The sequence below is a fragment of the Salvia hispanica genome, chromosome 1, assembly GCF_023119035.1.
Source record: "Salvia hispanica cultivar TCC Black 2014 chromosome 1, UniMelb_Shisp_WGS_1.0, whole genome shotgun sequence".
NCBI lineage: Eukaryota > Viridiplantae > Streptophyta > Magnoliopsida > Lamiales > Lamiaceae > Salvia > Salvia hispanica.
The window spans coordinates 8706408-8725612 of record NC_062965.1 but is presented as its reverse complement, the minus strand read 5'-3'; the positions used below and the strand labels follow the sequence as shown (position 1 = coordinate 8725612).

The window sequence follows — 19205 nt, the reverse complement described above, 5'->3', positions numbered from 1 at the left end:
AACCAAAATAACTACACCTTTCTATATATACATCATTTAAATCATCTTGCATATCTAAATCACACGTACAAAAATAAAACAATACACCAACTATAGCATGGCCTCCTCCACAGAAACCCCACCAGTTCCAGAGCCGGAGCCAGTCGTTGAGGCTCCAGTGGAGGAAGTGCCGCCTAGTGAGCCACCACCGGAGGTGAAAGCACCGGCAGCACCGGTGAATTATCTCTCCGTAGCTGAGGTGGTGCTGCGATTTCTATTGTTTGCTTCAGCCGTGGTGGCGGTTGTGGTGATTGTTAGCAGCAAGGAAACAGTGAATTCAAGGGATGCCAAATTCAACTACTCACCAGCTCTCATGTCAGTTATACTTATCTATACATACATATCATATGCACACACAAATACACTGATTGTGTGCTATATATTTTTATGTTTATGCACAGCATGACATGAGTTGATTATACATACAAGACAAACTAAGTAAAATTAGTGTTGCATATTGCAATAACTTTTCTCATTTTCCAAAAATATTTAGAGTTGCGTATATATTACCTTCTGAACGAAAATATAGTTAAATTTATTTATAGAATTATTTTATTTATTACTATTAGGCCTATCTTATCCCATTGCGATCTCTTGGGTGGAAACCTGAGATTGTTAGTTATATTTGTTTGGAATTCTTAGAAAGTTTTGGAAAATATTTCTTGATTGATTTTGAGATTCGTGTGATTTAGTATTTCTATATGTATATGTATATATGTATACACTATAGATATTAACTGATAAAATTAGTAGGAAAAAAAAAATTTCTCACTCTATCAGTAAAAAAAGGCCCCATGTTATCATTCGGGGTGTCCGCAATTTAAAGTCACATTTATATTTTTCTATTCTATGTAAGGATGTGGACCCCACCATTCACATAAATCATTATACTCATATTATATTATAAAATAATATATAAGAGTGGAGTCCACCTGATTGGAATAAACTAAAAAGGAAAGTGAGTCATTTTCAGTGGGATGGAAGTGGGATGGAAGGAGTAGTATAATATTTTGATGTACATATGATATGATCTTTGACTATCCCATGTTGTTGGTGGTTGGTCATTACTGTGCCATCACAAGCAATGCTACAGTAAATAAATTATGCTTAATTTGACTTTAATTCGAGATTACTGTCTTTGGCTAATAGTAGTACTGTAGTATAAAATTAAATTTTTTTTTGTAATTATAAAAATGCAGATACTTTGTAGCAGCACTCTCAGTTGCGGGGTTGTACAGCATCATCACCACACTCTCGTCATTTTATACTCTACTCAAACCTGGCTTCTGCCCACAACTCTTATCTCATTTCCTCATTGTTGATGTTGTAAGTTTTTCTACTTTAAATACTCACCCTCTCTCCCTCCGAAATAGACTAAATTGGCCTTCATGGCGTTAAGGATATTTTTATTCAAAAAAATGAAAAAATAGTTCAAATGATATTAAGTCGAAGTTGACGGACATCAAAAGATATTTTCAAACATTATGGACAAAAATGATAGTTTGACAAAGTTTGTGGACCAACAATAGATTTTATTTTAAAATCATAAGTCGGTCTATGAGACATACATTTATTTTGTTTTTGTGTAAATCCAGCTGCTGCTAGGAATTGTAAGCGCAGCAACTGGATCGGCAGGTGCGATTGCATACACCGGTTTGAAGGGAAATTCTCATCTGAGATGGGGTAAAGTTTGCAATGTTTATGACAAGTTTTGTACATATGTCGGAGCTTCCGTTGCTGTCTCGCTCTTTGCCTCGGTCGTGCTTGCTCTCCTCGTTCTCCTTTCTCTCTACTCTATCTCCAAGAAGATCCCGAAATAGTCCAATGTACAAAAAAAAAAAGGACCTAGCATGTGTGTGTGTGTGAATTGATGATCATGAGTTTGTGTATAAAATCAGTTTGTGGAATTGCATGTCGTTTGTGAATATGTATTTATATCTTGCATGTGCATATGTAAGAAAGTAGATTTCCTTGGTCGATATTCTCTATACTAAAATGATTCCTACAATATTTATAGCAAGATGATTCCTTGAATGACATCCACAATGATCAAGGGTATGTAATTACTCCATCCATCTGTGAAATGTTGTCCAGTTTTGTCATTTTGGTCCATCCGTAAAAAGTTGTCAACTTTGCTTTTTTCCTATTTTTATTAAATGGACCTCACTTTTCACTAATTTTTTCCATTCACATTCTATTATAAAACTAGTACTATAAATGTGGGACATTCATTCCAATAACTTTTTTTAACTCACCTTTCTTCCTATTTCTTAAACTCCGTGCCGAGTCAAAGTTGGACAATATTTTATACTCCATCCGTCCACAGACAATAGATCTATTGTTGTTCGGCACGAGTTTTAATGTAGAATTGGTAAAGTGAGAGATATGAGGAGAAAAACTAGGTAAAGTAAGAGAGATAGGGAGAAAAAGTGAGTAAAGTATGAGAGAGGGAAGAAAAAGTGGAAAAAGTATGAGAGATAAACTTTCCATTTTTAGAAAGTGATTTGTTTTTTGTGGACGTCCCAAAATGGAAAAATTGATCTATTTTTTTTGAACGGAGGGAGTAGATGAAAGGAGTACTTTTTCCTATACAAATTCAATAGAATATAGTTGCATATGTGCTTTCCAAGTGCAAAGAAAGCAATAAATAAAATTACAACATCTATCGAAATATATTTTCAGCGAAATCATGTCAAAGAAGTATAAACTAAGCAGCATACGGCAATAGAGAGAGAGTCGTGGAGCACTGGTGTATCCATAAATTTATATTCGTGGGGTTTGATCGGACGAAATAATAAATATAATATTTAATTAATTATTTTACATAAAATTTGAATAACACCATCTTATATTGTACGAGATACTTAGTTAATTTCTATGAATATCCTGAAAATGTCTCAATAGTTTTATTGAAATACTTGATAACATTTATTCCCTCCCGTCCGTGAATAGGAGTCTCATTCTATTTCGGCACAAATTTTAATAAATATTAAGAAAAGTTAGTGGAAGAAAGTTAGTGGAATAGAGGTCCCACTTATATACTCCATCCGTCCACGAATAGGAGTCATGTTTTTCCATTTTGGTCCGTCCACGAATAAGAGTCACGGTTCATAATTACTACAAATGGTAAAGAGACCCCACATTCCATTAACTCATTCCACTCACATATCATTTAAAACTAATATATACAAGTGGGACCCCTATTCCACTAACTTTCTTCCACCCACTTTTCTTAACATTTCTTAAAACCCGCGTCATTTAGAAATGAGACTCTTAATCGTGGACGAATGGAATATATATTAGTTTTAAATGATATGTGAGTGGAATGAGTTGGTGGAATGTGAGGTCATTTTACCATTTATGGTAATTATGAACCGAGACTCTTATTTGCGGACAGACCAAAATAGAAAAATAGGACTCCTATTCATGGACGGAGGAAGTACCTATCAGTCTATCACTACCATCTGCTCCCCATGGGCCTCGGATAGGGCCCATAGGGGGGCACAGAGGCTGATTTTCGATTTAAAAAAAAAAAATTATTAAATTTCTCCCCTTATAAATACCTAATCCTTAATTATGTGAAATAGAAAAATGTGAATAGAGAATTACTTTATTACGTATTTAATTTAAATTATTTAGATATTAATATTAAAAATAAAAGAAAATAGTTTTGATGTGGAAATGAGATAGACTATGTGATAGACTCTCATTGTAGAGAAATGGGCTTTGAGATGGGCTCCCATTGTAGAGAAATGGGCTCTAACTCCATATTTAAGGCTCCCATTGTGAATGCTCTTAACGGATTTTTTTATTGTAGTGTATAATTGTGTATCAGAGCATTCACAATAAGGGCCTTAAATCCGGAGTCCATGTAAGAGACAATCTTCATTTCCTCCTGTCACGTCAGCAGCCCATCTTAGAGTCTATCTCCCTACAATGGCAGCCCATGTCAAAGCCTATCTTAGAGCTCATCACATTTCCACCTCAACACTATTTTTATATATTTCACTATTAATTGTTTGTGTAAATTAAAGACAATGTAATAAAAAAAAATCATTAAAAAAAATAAAACATCCTACATTAAAAAAAAACAAGATAAAGATGGATAAAAACATAGACAACAACGGCAACACACATCAATCAGACTCGGATTCCAGCTCATCCTCCTCGACAAGACCCATCTTTCTCTTTTTCCCTTAGATGATGTTCTAGATGGAATTCTTCACAAATCATTGCTTGGCTTTCATGTGCACGCCGTAGAGGCCTACCATCAATTGTGCGAAGGCGGCATTGCATGCACAATTGTCCTGGACCAGTGCGGATTGGGCATTCATCCCGCTGGACTCTACCTTCCCTTTTCCCTTCTCCGCCTCCGCTTTCGCATTCATTGCTTTTTCACCGATTGGGCGTTAGGGGCTCACTGGGCGTTTGGTCTGGCCCGCCGCTGTTGTAGCTCCCAGGGACCGTCAGACGCGTCATCATCGATCTTGTCTGCAACACCTCCAACATACCCGTTTTTGAATTTGGAGAAATCCTTCAGTTGTTGATATGTTTCCCAGTACTTGGATCCTTTTCCATTGACAGTGGCCCTTAAAGTGTCCACAATAAGGCGAAACAGCCACGCCACAGCCAAAAAAACTTTTCCGCCTCCTTCCTAGGGTACAATAAATGCGGCGACTGCTACCAAAACGGACTTAAAGAATTCAACATAGGCTAGGGTTTTCATTTAAAGAGTTTTGACCAAAAATTTAAAGGAACTATCAGAGCATTAAAACAACAACTTAACCTAGAAGCTTAAATAAGAAAAAGGAAGGTATCATAAATTACGATAAAAAATCTCAAGAGTATGACATAGTTTCCAAGATAAAAACCACAAGATAGTCTAAGGCCTCTAAACCGAAAGGAGAGTGCAAAATATCCAAAATAATCATAAGTGTTTCAAAGTAATTTCAGCGGAAAACGACCAAGAGAAAGAGCAGCTATGTATGAAGACACAACTACGCTTGAAGTTCAAAACATCCATCTTAATTAGTTATCATGCTCAACACCCGCCACCGCTCGTCATCATTCAACCTGCACATAAGGAAAACACATGCAGGGCTGAGTATTTTGAAATACTCAGTGAACTCGTTGCCAAAACATTTTATAAGTTATGCCACCCTTACCAAGTGAACTCGAGTTTTAAGCAGTTATAAGAGAATATCACGAGTATCACAAAATATATTTTCCATAGACTGGCCAGTCAAACAACTCCCCACTTTTCTCATCAATTTCCACAATCACAATCACAATCTTTCCATGGTGCGACGAAAGTGTGGCCACACTTTTCGCCCACGAGACCGGCCGACTAGCAAGGACGGCTCCCGATCCCCTCGTGTACACAGCCTGGTAGGGTTTGCGGCCCGTACTCAGACCCGAATTCGTTTAATCATATCCATAGCCCTATAGCCCAATGGAGCGAACTCTCAAACTGGGCATCAGGCGCACAATATCACAACAAAACAGACATAGGCATGGCATAACAGTTAAACCACCCTTATCTCTCCACATTCATAAATTTGCACATAAAAGAGTTTAAGAGTAAAGCCCACCTCGACTGCTTAGGTTTCAAGTATGTTCTTTCCTTTGTTATCCGGCTTCGCAACTGAGGTTTCACCTTTTTAATCACATAGGCACATATCACAAATCAGATTCAATACAAACTCCTAACTCATGCATGTCTCAACGCTTTTCCCTTTTCCCACCGATCTATTTTAGCATCATTAATCAATCAAGATCATGTTCATCGCATAAGTTCCATTCGCATCTCAATTCTAGATCTAACATCAACATATGTCACACAAGAGTATTTAGCCATCAAACACACACCACACAAACACAACACACACACACACGACACGCACACACACACGCCACACACATGTATACATATTTCCATATCCCCTTTACCCCACTTTCACTCAACAAGATGCATGAGGGTTCAAGAATACCGATTAATCGGTTAGAAAGAAGAGGAATCGAGTAGAAACGAAGAAGATGAATATAAAAATACCTTATGAGAAAAACGAACGGTAGAAATTAAGTATTAGACTTGGTTCTTCAAAATTCTTGGATCAAACTTCAATTCTTCTTCAAAAGATGACAAAATATTGGAGAATAGAAGAAGAAAAATTGGAGAGAGTGGAGAAGGGAGGGGGGCGAAAATTATGGGGGCTAGGGTTAGGGGTTCCTCTTATTTATAGTGCTCAATAAGATCTTTAGGTAAATAGAATAGAATATTTGGTAAGATTTTATTCTCCACAATTAAATAAATAATTATTGTGAAGTAGGGAAGAAGAATTAACAAAAATAGACTAGGGTATCAAGGCATGAAATTTTCGAAAATTATGGCTTCTAATTAGCCAAGATTTCGTTTTGGTATATTTTACGGAGTAGAATAAAATATCACGGAGCAAAATAAAATAAAAATTCTCCCATTGGAGGAAGGGAAATAGGCGTGTAGTAGCCTTTTAAATAAGGCATGGATTTTTAATATTAACTAAAATAAGATATGGCAAGATCTCTTGAGGTATGGAAAGATTTGGTAGAATATTTAAATTCTAGGTATGGAAGGAAATCAAGTAAGGAATCAATTAAACAAGCAAAATAATATTTCCTTCCCTACATGGGTGATTTTCGAAAATCACCTAGGAAAATAAGGGGCTCGATTTTTCTCAATAAAAATAAGGAAAAAATTGGGTTTTGGATTTAATTTGGATAAATATCCCAAGAATTAAATTAAATCCGGAAAAATAGAATTTCTTCTCCAAAAGTCCAAGGGTTCGAAAATCTCAATATTTAGGTGGCTAGTATTTATGGAAATTTTCCCTAATATTCTCACTCACCCTTAAACAAATAATTCACCTCATAATTTAATAAATCACATGCCACATCACATAGTCAACAAATTTTGACTTTTCAAACTTCTCGGTCAAAGAAACTCATGCAATAAATTCATTTATCAAATAATTCACATCTCCCACGTCATCAATAATAAATTTTAGGGCTCTAAAATTAGGGTTCGTGAATTCGGGATGTTACACTTGACTTGTTTGTATCTTTGCTTGATACGGAAGGCGCGATAATTTAGCGGGATATTCATTGAAACCGATTGACCTTCCATCTAATCACTCTCTCTCTCATTCAATACCTCTCTCATCCCTCAACCCACGATCAAAACCCTTTCTCTCCCATTTCCATCCCATTTCTAAACCCTAGCTGCTTCAAAATCGGAGAAACTCCACAGGAAGAGTCGATTTCCCTCGGCTTAACACCCTTCGGTCGACGCACCCATTTTAATCGGTGGAAGATTTTCAATCGACAACAAGGTAGGGTTCCAAAGTTTTGATTTTTGGTAAGAGACCAGTCTCAAAGTCAATTTTAGCCGTGAAAACACCACAAAGTCGATGATTCAGAACTAAACACAGTCACGATTTTGTCAAAAAATTGGTCGATCTCTTTATAAATCATAACATCTTGTTCATTTATTTTAGGTTTCTGTTCATTATTCACGTTTTTTAGTTAATTGGTGCTTTAAATGTGTGTATTATTTTGTCAAATCCCAGCCCTTGAATCCTTAGATTGGATGGTTGTGATAATAATATCCGAGCTACATTATTAAATTAAAAACGTTACATTATTAGAATACACAATCTACATTATTCGACTAAAGTGCGTTACATTATTAGCCAAGCTACATTAATAGACTACACAATCCAATACACAATTTTAATTACTTTTTCTCCTTCTCTTACTTTACCATTTATACATTAAAACATGTGTCAATAGCAAATGGCCTATTTCTATGGGACAAATGGAGTAATATTTTTAAAATAATTAAAATAATACTACCCTTGTCCCTTAAAAAATAGAAACTATTTTCATTTTGGGTCGTCCTTTAAAAATAGAAACTTTCTAAACTTTCTATTTAGGGTGTGAACCCAAAATCCATTAACACTATTTTCACTATTTTTTATACTTCCTTTCTCTTGCTTTTCAAATTTTTCTTTTCCTCTATCTTACTTTACTAATTTTTCTCGCTTACTTTTTCAGTTGTTCATTAAAACTTTTGTCGTTTCAAAAGTTACTATTTTTTAAAGACGGAGATAGTAATATTATTTTTAAAGGGTTATCCAAATCCACCCAGAATCTTCAGATTTTTATTGGGCCGATCATATAAGGACTCGAAAACAATAGGACTTTACTCAAACCCATTAACTATGTGCATGTTCGTGTGTGGTTGAAAATTGTCGAACCTATTTATATGTGCCTTGGGCCATGTTTGTTTTCCAACATTACTTTTAACTTCAAACAAACATGCCCTATCAAATAAACATAACCTTAATTCTCTGTTCAAAACCTCCTTTGTGAGAGTCAAGATTGTGATTGCTTCATAAAATATTACTTCCTATGTTCTCGAAAAATAAGAACTTTCTAATTTTAGTCTGTTCCTAAAAATTATGGACTTTCTAATTATAGAAATTCATTTATCTCTAATAAGGTGAGATTCATTATTCACTAACAATAACTTTAGAAACTTTTTCTTTCTATCTGTATCTTACTTTTTCAATTATACATTAAAATGCACGGTGAATAATTATCATCTTAATAATATTAGGGTAGATATAAAAAGCATGCGAGCTTCTTATTTGTATGTAATGAGATAGAAAGAATTTTTCATTAACAACAACAACAAGAAGATAGAGAGAAATAGCACATATGGGCACCCGTAATTCATTTAAATGTAGATTAAACTTTTTACAAATGACAAAAAAAAAAAAAAAAAAAAAACAACGTCTGAAATCGCATTTTGTTTTATGGACTCTATTTTTACAGCAAATTGCTTTGAGATCAAGGGGTAACAGGGGCGGAGGGAGGGTGGGGCCAGGGGGCCCATGGTCCCCCCATCAATTCTTCAAAAAATAAGGGGTATTTTAGTAATTTCCACATTAATTATAATTTATAATATATGTAATTATTAAAGATTGCTTTCAACAAAATTTATATGAACTGTTTATTCTTAATTTAGCTTTATGCTTCTAAGTTCTTCGCCGTAGGTAAGTAATTTGAAATTCTTTATTTGATGTGAATGTGTTAATAGTTTTATATATATACAATTTGATTTGTGAGTGTGAGTCCCAATGTTATTAATTATTGTTTGCAATGGCAAATTTTTAGATTTGAGCATATTGTATATTTTGGTTACTTTTATTGTTTTAGTTGTGAAGTATATAAGATGAATTTTATCTTTTTTTGTGTATGATTTATATTTTGCTAATCTTAGTACAGAAAGTATCAAATATTTTGCAAACTTAATCTTCGTCAGTTGAACCTCCACTTCCGTTGAGCATATTGTTTGAACTTGAAAGTCAACTTGAGAACTTTATTTTCGATGTGCGCATAAATTAAAAGTTTTCACAAATATCAGGAATCAGTGATCTTGCTCAAAGATGGTTTCTACAAGGAAACATGGAGTTTTTCCAATGATTTATTTATTAGTTAAGTTGTTATTGATCTTACTAGTTGCCACTGCGTCAGTAGAAAGAACCTTTTCAGCAATGAAAATCATCAAGACTTCTCTACATAATAGCATGGGAGACCAACTATTAAATGACTGCTTAGTTCCTTATATATATAGAAAAGGACGTGTTTGTTAAAGTTACCAATGATATTATTATGCAGCGATTTCAGAAGATGAAGAATAGAAGACAAATGTTATGATGTGATTGTATTTAACTTTTACATTTTGAACCTTATAATTTAATTTATGTAATTTGTTTTGATGTTTAATTTTGCACCCCCCATGATTAAATTTCTGGCTTCGCCACTGGTAACACTCTAAGAAAAATCACAACACATTACTGAACTAGGGAATGGGTTGATAAGCACACCTATATAAGCCATCACAACTTGAGGGTCACGCTAGCCTTAGAGGTCACCACGGTTCAAGAACCGCCGGTTCTCGGTTCGGAACCGGCGGTTCAGGTTCGAAAAAATTCCGAACCTGAACCGGCCCGCCTAGGTTCCGGCGGTTCCGGTTCAGCCACGGTTCAACGCCGGTTCAAGACCGGCGGTTTCCAGACGGTTTTTGGGCCGGTTCCGGTTTGGACAGCCGGTTCAAGTTTGATTTTTTTTTTTTTAATTTATTCATTTATAGTACTAATTACAAATTACACCTTGTAGTTGTAGTCTTGTACTATCGAATAAATAAATAAAACGAGAATGACAATTGACAAATGGAGTAGAAGTCGACATTGGAGTTGGACAATTGGAATTTTATTGATACAATTATACAAATTTGAACGATATGTCGATATTACAAATACAAATGTTGAAAATTGAAATTACAAAAGAGTCAAAAGACTTAAACAATAATAATTAATTAATGAATGATGAATGTAATTTGTAAATATATTACATACATAACATAATAAATGCTTGTTAGCTTGTATAACAATTTAAATAAAAAAATTTGAAGTAAAAAACAATAAATTATAAATGTAAATAGATAGAAAGTTAGTGGAATGTGAATTTTATTTTTATATTTTATTAGAAAATAAGAGTATAATGAGTTAATAGAGTATAAGGTCCATTTACTAAATATAGAAAAAGGTATACGTGCCTTTAAAAAATAGATAATCCAAAATAGCAGAACATGTCAAGTTTTGATAAACAAATAAAGTATATATCAAAAAAAAAAAAAAAAGAGAGAGAGAGAGAGAATGCCAAAATCGGCACTAGGACATTTAAAACCACCGTAAAACCGACAATTCCAAACCGGATCCAAAACCGCCAAATATGCTCACAGGGGCAGTCCCGGTTCACGATTCTCTGAAACCGGAACTGGTGATTGACGAACCGTGTGAAACTCCACTTGGACATGTAACATGTTAGTGAAGGGGCCAAAAAAGGCTTCGTCAACTCTAGGAAAATCAGACGACATGGACTAAATGTTGGGGTTCTACGTATGAGCATCTGTGGCTTCACTTATCATTTTAGTTACTCCCTCCATTCAACATTTTAAAGAGTTACTCCCTCCATCCCAAAATAAGTCTTGTTTTGCAATTTCGATTCATCCCATAATATGAGTCCTATTTGAATTTTAACATTGCAAGTAGACCGCTTGTTTTGACAGAATAGAGCTATTGTGTAATCGAGATAAACAGAAACGTAAGACACAGATTTACGTGGTTCACCAACATTGCGTAACCAAATAGAATTATTATTTTAAGGCATACTAACACCACTCATTCCATCAACTGATGTCACTCACATTTTATTATAAAATTAATATACTTATATTCCACTAACTTATTTTTTCCTTATCTTTTTTTTTAAACTCGTGGCATAACCAAATATGACTTCTATCGCGGGATTTATTATGTTAGTTTGTTCACTATTTAAAAATTCATCTATGTTTTTTTACATTTTTAATATTCGTATTTTACAATCTTCTAACTTGTAAAACTCATAATTAATGGTAGAAATGGGTTCCACGTTCATTTACTTGGTTTGTTTATCTTTTTTTTCGCATAGCAACGGCGTATATTTTTCGTAGACTATAAAAAGAAGAAGAGGTAATCGTTGTCACTCTCACATATATATTCCGAAAATGGAGTCTCGATTTTCGTTTTCCTTTTCCTTTCCAATTTAAGCGTGTAATCGATCATCGAAAGAAGTTTTTCAAAGCTGCGTCAAAATCGTGATATTATATGGGAGCGTCTTCAATTTCCTCGGTGTATCTTAAGGAGAACAAAGCTGGTATTCGAAGCTACAAACATCTCAATTCCTTTTCGTTTATGTTTTTTCATCTCGGAAACTTTTTTGTGCTGCTGCATTTCCGGTGTCCGGCTGTTTGAGTTCAATATTGATATTGTTTTGTTTCTCCAACTCCGCAGGTATGTAATTGCGCGGAAAAGTTGGTGGTTTTGTGTTCGTTTGCGCAATCATGTAGCCATTAATATCATTTAGAATCGAACAATTTACAAAATAATCGATGCATTGTTTTTATATGTTTATATTTATATGATGCGATCAAATTAGTACGAATTTTGCCTAGGAAACATGTGATTCATTTTAATAATTGGATTCAGTTTCTGATGTTTTGCAATCGAACATTGTAACAAAATTGTCAGCAATTTATTTGATGTAAAGTTATTGTCATATCATCATCCGTCTTCAGTTGTCTAAGAAATCTGCTAATCTTGCCAGCATTGTGTGGAAGATTTGAATATAGGAGGCAATGGGGATTGATTTGAGATCTGTGGTGGAGGCGGTGAGAAATTTAACAACCTCAGACCATGCTTCAGTGGTATCGATTACCTTGTGTGTCACGCTCCTCTGCGCGAGTATTGTGATCGGTCATCTATTGGAGGAAAGTCCATGGATAAATGAATCGATCACTGCCCTTTTAATTGTGAGTACTTATCTTCTATGCATTTGTGATTTGATCCTTTAAACGATTACCACCAACTCGAATTGACAGGGTGTGGGAACCGGAGTTATGATTTTACTTCTAAGTGGAGGGAAAAGCTCACACCTCTTTATGTTCAGCGAAGATCTTTTCTTCATTTATCTCCTTCCTCCAATCATCTTCAATGCTGGGTATGATTTTTCGACTATATGTGCTTATTAGAGTGTTTTTTTAGTCCCATTGTTTTACAATTTAGTTTAACTTCATCTGTTTTCTAAGACTAATGGTTACTTTGCAGTCTAAGAGTTATTCCCTTTTTTCTTTATCGTGTTGTGTGTTTTTCATTATTATCCTGTGAAACAACTATATCAAGACAACACAATGGAGGCACTTGGATACAATTTACTCTGAACTAGGATTTGATTGAGAAAATGGAGCGAGGATGGAGAAGTTATTTTGATTTGAGACATAAAAATAGATGTCGTGTTCTCATGAATCATTTACACCAATGCTGAATTCTATAGGTCCTCCTTAGTTATAAACATCACACTGTTTTTTTTTTTTTAAATCATGAAAATCGCGCATGTGTGATTTCCTAATTTAAGGGCACATCTTCCTTCGATGAGATGTGTCCTTAGCATGTCTATGTTGCATATCTATTATGCTATAACTTGTTGTGGCCTTTTCTAGTATTTATTATATTTGAGTGTGCTTCATAGATCAGTTTAAAAATCAGGTTCCAGGTTAAGAAGAAACACTTCTTCCGAAATTTTGCGACTATAATGATGTTTGGAGCAATTGGTACATTGGTATCTTTCACAATCATATCACTAGGTAAGGACTAAGGAAACCTACCCTTAATATATCTCACTTCTGGTTAACTATTGCCACAAGCAAGGTAATGCTTGCCTATTGACATATAACTCTTTGCTATCCTCTATTACTCAAGTTGCACATTGTCGTGTACCATTTACGTACTTGTCTTCATATGGTTTGAACTGAATTTCTTTAATGTGAAAATGTAAGACCCTGTGTGAGTGCTGTTTGATGCAGTGAACTTCCTTGTGAAGAAAAATCTGCACCAGTTGTTTCATTGAAGTTTCTACATTATTTGACTGACCTTGTTCTCATCTTTCCTCGCTAACTGGGAGTGGAAAAGCTCAAGAGATTTAGTGAACTGTTAAAAAATATTTGTAACTTCGTATAACCATGTTACATTCTATCAATGCTATTTTAGATAAAAATCATAGTAATTACAACTAATTGAAATCAGTTCGCATACTTGTTTCGTATTTTTTATACATCTTGAGGGACGGTTCTGTACTTCTGTTTGTGTGAATGGAGAGAGATATCAAAAAGAGGAGGAAAATAGTGCCAGTTTGTGCTGGGAATGGAACTATTATGTTCTAAATAACTTATTCGTTATTTTTTTATCAGGGTATATTTAAATTGACCGTGGTGTTACTCTAATCTTATATGTTACGACAGGTGCTATAGCCATTTTTGGGAAAATGGATCTTGGTCTTGTAGTTGGGGATTATCTCGGTAAAACCTCTCCCTTTCCTTTTCTCTCTTTTGCCTGTATAGTGTACACACACACACACACACTTAAATATCTATATTCATCTCTGCTTTTTACAACCTTTTGTATATCCAGCAATCGGAGCTATTTTTGCTGCAACAGATTCTGTCTGTACATTGCAGGTTCAGTATGTGGCTTTGTTTGTTTGCTGTTGAAATCCTAATTGAAAAAGTTCTTTATGGGCTGAAGCAACATATTTGTACTGTCACAGGTGCTAAGTCAGGATGAGACTCCACTACTATATAGTCTAGTGTTTGGAGAAGGCGTTGTAAATGATGCAACAGCAGTGGTGCTTTTCAACGCAATCCAGGATTTTGATCTTTCTCGTATAAATTCAGCTATAGCTTTGCAGCTGATTGGGGATTTCATTTATTTATTTATCTCAAGCACTGCGCTAGGAGTTTTTGTGAGTTATTTTTCCCTCTTCTTTTTCCAGGAGAGGGGTGTGAATACATTTTATCTTCCGAAACACTACCATTTACTACATGCTACTCAACATTTTGTTTGTACTGCAGCTGGGACTGCTCAGCGCATATGTCATAAAGAAGCTTTATTTTGGAAGGTCGGTGACTTTAGTAATAGTGTTCCTTTGTCACGTACATAATTTACAAAGACATCTATGAAATTGAATTTGCACAGCTGATCCAAAATTGTGGAGCCTTTCACTAACCTAAACTTTTTGCTTTGATGATGTTACTTTGATCAACTGCAGGCACTCAACTGATCGCGAGGTTGCAATTATGATGCTCATGGCTTACCTATCATACATGTCTGCAGAAGTAAGTTCTTTAGCTACTTATAGGGTTCAGCTTATTGAGTCCAAAATTCTAGCATTATGGGATTAAACCTTTCTGTAACTTGAGAGTCATGTTGCAGTTATTCTATTTAAGTGGGATCCTCACAGTCTTCTTTTGTGGGATTGTAATGTCACATTACACCTGGCATAATGTGACTCAGAACTCGAGAGTTACAACTAAGTACGACATAACCTTAAACTTTTGAGATCATTCGATCATTTTCTTTCTGTTGTTGTTTCCATTTCTTCTCTTCGCTTCATGTTTACTTGTCATCAAAGTACATCTTCAACCATAATGCAGACACACCTTTGCAACAATGTCATTTGTTGCTGAGACATTCATATTCCTGTATGTTGGCATGGATGCTCTGGACATTGAGAAGTGGAGGGTTGTAAGTGACAGGCAAGTTTTACACATGGTGCCATTTTCCTGGAAACATGAGTTTTCTATATTATTACTTCACCGCATCCATTTTTCAGCCCGAAAACCTCGATCAAAGTCAGTGCAATTCTACTTGGACTGGTCTTGGTTGGAAGAGCAGCTTTTGTTTTTCCCTTGTCAATTTTATCCAACTTCAACAAGTCTCCACATGAGAAAATCGGCTTTAAGCAGCAAGTACAGACTCTAGAATAGTCATTCAAACTATGCAAGCCCTATATTAACTTCATCCGCATGGTTACACCTAGCTTGATTTGCAGATTACCATATGGTGGTCTGGACTTATGCGAGGTGCCGTATCCATGGCTCTTGCCTACAACCAGGTAAAATCCTCTGCTCCATCCAGTTTGTAACTTTGCTAGTGTTGTATAGTGTATGGATCTGAGTCATCAGCCCTATGGCCGTCTTACATAAGATTCCCCCTGCAATTACATGTCTTATTAACCTGACTTTCTTCTTCTTCGTGCACAGTTTACCAAGGCAGGCCACACCCAGGTACGTGGCAATGCCATCATGATCACCAGCACCATAACGGTCGTGCTCTTCAGCACCGTGGTAAGACATCTTCAAAACTACTCCTAGTATAGGGTGACTGCTTTCGCTAGCACTGCAATGAGTCCTCGCCATCTCTCATTTTCATGTAATTCGGCTCAATAAATTGATGAGCCTAAAGGAGAAAAACATATCGATAATACCCTACATTGATGCAGGTGTGTGGCTTAATCACAAAACCATTGGTGAGATTCTTGATGCCCTCATCTAAAGAGCTCAGCAGATCAATGTCTTCAGAGCCAGGCACTCCCAAGTCCTTTGCTGTGCCACTTCTTGACAGTCATTGTGAACTTTTCAACGGGCAGGCGTCGGGCGCTCATGGGGACCAGCAGCCTGTAGTCCACCCGAGCAGCTTGCGGATGCTTCTCACGAACCCCAGCCGCACCATTCACTACTACTGGAGGAAATTCGACGATGCCTACATGCGGCCCGCCTTTGGTGGCCGCGGCTTTGTCCCCTATGTGCCGGGCTCCCCGACCGAACCAAGCGTGCATGAATGGCCTGCAGAAGAAGCCAAGGACTAATCATGCTTCATTTTTTAGGTTTTGCACATACGAAACTTATGTTTTATCAACCCATTGCCATGATACCGAGGGAGAGGTGTTCTCAAGTGTCTCGTTTTCTGTGTTTCTTTTTTGTTAGCAAGGTTCTGTGGATGTGGTCTTGCAATTAATTAGCTATGTAGTAATGTTGTACTTATTATTTATTATTCTACTATGTTAGTTTGAATCATCTCAATTACTCCTTCATGAGTTTGTGATAGAAAATTATGCAAGCAATTACTGGATGGATTACTAAGCATTAAATGGGATCTTTGTACAATTATTCAAACAAACCAAAAGATCTAACATGCACGGGCCCGTAATAATACATTCGATATTCAAAAGCAATCTAGTTGCCATAATTAACAAATAAGTAGTATTACTATTCAGTTTTAGGTAAATTTGATTCTTACTCAAGACCTCCCACAAGGCCATAAGCCAAAAATCAGTTTTAGTTGTAAGTATTTTTCAAATTCATCATGAAACCAAAAGAAATAAGGAAATAATTTAGAGTTTAGTTTAATTGGCGTTCTGAATTTATTGTTTATATGTTTATAAGCTTTAAGAAAAACATAGAAACTTCTTCAATTTTACACTACTTATTATAAAATCAAAAAATATTCATTCTTATGTATTAAAATGTCAATAATATTTAATTTATTACTTTATAGGATATATTAAAATTAATTTATTACTTAATATAGGATATATTAAAATTAAATCTTGTAATTAAGATTTGTATTAATTATATAATGTGCGGAAGTGGTATTCAAAATATCCACAAATCAGTATTAGGGGTGGGAATACGGGTATCCGTGGATACCCAACTCAAAAAAATCGGGTATCCAAACCCGAAAATCATCAAAATATCTATCCAAAACCCGCCCCGATATATTTTCGGGTACTCCAATACCTGCCCCGGGTATCCATATTCGACGTATCGGGTATCCAAATACCCGACTCTTTACATGTGTTAATAATTAATAAAAATAAATAAATTTTATATATTAATAGAAATATAGAAATATCTAAATTGACTAATATCTTTAATGTTTCATTTATTTTGTAGTATAAAACTAAAAAAAAAATGGATCACTTTTATTTTAAAGTATAAGATTATATTTAATACAAAATGGCTAAACCTAATTTAAAATATGCTTTAAATAATAAATTGGATATTCGGGTAATACCCGATACCCATTCGGGTTATCCAATCTCCGATTTATCTTATATTTCAATACCCAATCCCACACTCAATCCCATAAAATTGGATATTGGGTATCCAAATCCGGCGGATATCGGGTCGGGTACGGGTAAATCCAATACCCGATATCCGTATTTCCACCCCTAATCAGTATTATTATTTGGTGGGTGGGGGGGGTGGGGGGGCGGGGTTTGCATGTTTTGAGAAAAATTCCCTAGTCCAGGTTGTGGTACGCCCCCACCAATATTATTTTGCAAATGAAAAATACAACGCCTCTATTTCCAGCTGGAAGCATAAAAAATTTGGAAAGAAAAATGTATTCTCGTTTATTATGGAAACTATCCCCAATAATATGCATTTTGTTTTACGTGTATACACATTGCTTTTTGCTACAACCTTTTTTATGTTAGAGCATCTGTATCGGTACTTTCCTTGAAGGACGTCATTCGTGCCGCTGGCGCGGCTTTGTGCTGTCCTCTGTGTGCTCTTGTCGTGGTGCGACGGGATTGGCCAACGGCATAGTCGTTGGCATTTTCAATTTTTTTTTAAAAATTTTGAATTTAATTTAAAATATCATTTTTAAATAAAAAAAAATATTTTCCACTTCCCAATAAATTATATCCGTTTTTCTCACCACTTTTAATTTATTTTTCAATTTTTTCCCCAAAATTCACATTTTCATCAATAAATACCCTCATTTCCGCACAAAAAATTTCACACCACATTACACAATTTTCATCTAAATTCTCTCATCAATTCTCAATCTTTCATTCTTACAAAAAAAAAATATCCGGCTCTGGCGATCACCCCTCCGACTCCCGCGATTGGAACCACGAATGGTTCGGCTCACAACCATTCTCTAGTCCGGAAACGCAATTCTCGGCCCCTCCTCAAACCCAATGTTCTCAAATTCCGGGTGGCTACCGGCCTTACCCGGTGGACGACCAAGATGCCCCCGATGGGCGGTACGGGTGGGCACCCGAACCCGGATCGCGAGGCAGCAGCGGCTCTCAAACTCCTCATACTCCTACTCCTACTCCTCGTGGTGTTCGTGTTCAGAGTCATGGCGGTGACACTCACGTCCGCACCCCGTACACTCCGGGGGAGATGAATCAGCTATTCAAAGCCTATTTGGCAATCTCCGAAGATCCAGAGGTTGGCACGAACCAAAGGGGGATAGGTTTAGGTGGCGCGTCTCTCACCGGTACAATGAAAACCGACCGGATGGAACCATCGAGCGCAATGAGAGTATGGTGCGCAATGCCATCTTCAGAGCCAACAAAGAAATCCAAAAGTTTCAGGGGTATTACCTTCAAGAAGAGCGGTCGACGGGGAGCGGCATGAGCGAGCTCAACATCATTGGTGCCGTCTTGGCGGCCTACCAATCCCTATATTACAAACCATTCAAGTGCCTCAACGCTTGGCAGGAGGTGCATGTGCATCCAAAGTATGGAGACATATCATCCTCCTCCAGCAAACGGTTGAGGTTAGTATCCTTATCCGAAGCCGACGAGGATGAGGTGGCTAGCCAGCTTGCCGGAGCTAACTTGGGTAGCCCCGACGCCGGCCCGAGCAGTTCCCAACGCCAGCCGCGAGGAAA

General features: G+C 36.1%; 2 protein-coding genes across 4 annotated transcripts; both read left to right on the top strand.

Annotated features, from left to right (window-relative positions):
- Positions 1-38: 38 nt before the first annotated feature.
- LOC125219158 (CASP-like protein 1) lies at positions 39-2078 on the top strand. Its single transcript, XM_048121051.1, has 3 exons — positions 39-354; positions 1239-1365; positions 1635-2078. Exons 1-3 carry the CDS (start codon positions 98-100, stop codon positions 1857-1859), a joined length of 609 nt encoding a protein of 202 aa, XP_047977008.1. The 5' UTR covers positions 39-97; the 3' UTR covers positions 1860-2078.
- A 9635-nt stretch (positions 2079-11713) lies between these two features.
- LOC125201757 (sodium/hydrogen exchanger 2-like) lies at positions 11714-16605 on the top strand. 3 transcript variants are annotated; one of them, XM_048099995.1, is made up of 15 exons: positions 11714-11838; positions 12289-12493; positions 12563-12681; positions 13227-13324; positions 13979-14035; positions 14148-14194; positions 14284-14478; positions 14588-14634; positions 14785-14851; positions 14949-15049; positions 15170-15271; positions 15349-15484; positions 15568-15630; positions 15779-15862; positions 16018-16605. In XM_048099995.1, exons 2-15 carry the CDS (start codon positions 12320-12322, stop codon positions 16381-16383), a joined length of 1656 nt encoding a protein of 551 aa, XP_047955952.1. In that variant the 5' UTR covers positions 11714-11838; positions 12289-12319; the 3' UTR covers positions 16384-16605. The 3 variants fall into 3 exon arrangements, with proteins under 3 accessions (XP_047955952.1, XP_047955953.1, XP_047955954.1); XM_048099996.1 differs by having other exon boundaries at positions 11800-11838; positions 12302-12493; XM_048099997.1 differs by lacking the exons at positions 11714-11838; positions 12289-12493 and having other exon boundaries at positions 12570-12681; positions 13234-13324.
- The last annotated feature ends 2600 nt before the right edge of the window (positions 16606-19205 follow it).

Excerpts from the sequence above, each read along its gene's own strand:
- LOC125219158 (XM_048121051.1), top strand. The coding sequence starts at position 98 with ATGGCCTCCTCCACAGAAACCCCACCAGTTCCAGAGCCGGAGCCAGTC. Across the intron at positions 355-1,238 it reads AACTACTCACCAGCTCTCAT|ATACTTTGTAGCAGCACTCT; the intron begins GTCAGTTATACT and ends ATAAAAATGCAG. Across the intron at positions 1,366-1,634 it reads ATTTCCTCATTGTTGATGTT|CTGCTGCTAGGAATTGTAAG; the intron begins GTAAGTTTTTCT and ends GTGTAAATCCAG.
- LOC125201757 (XM_048099995.1), top strand. The coding sequence starts at position 12,320 with ATGGGGATTGATTTGAGATCTGTGGTGGAGGCGGTGAGAAATTTAACA. Across the intron at positions 14,195-14,283 it reads ATTCTGTCTGTACATTGCAG|GTGCTAAGTCAGGATGAGAC; the intron begins GTTCAGTATGTG and ends GTACTGTCACAG. Across the intron at positions 14,635-14,784 it reads AAGAAGCTTTATTTTGGAAG|GCACTCAACTGATCGCGAGG; the intron begins GTCGGTGACTTT and ends GATCAACTGCAG.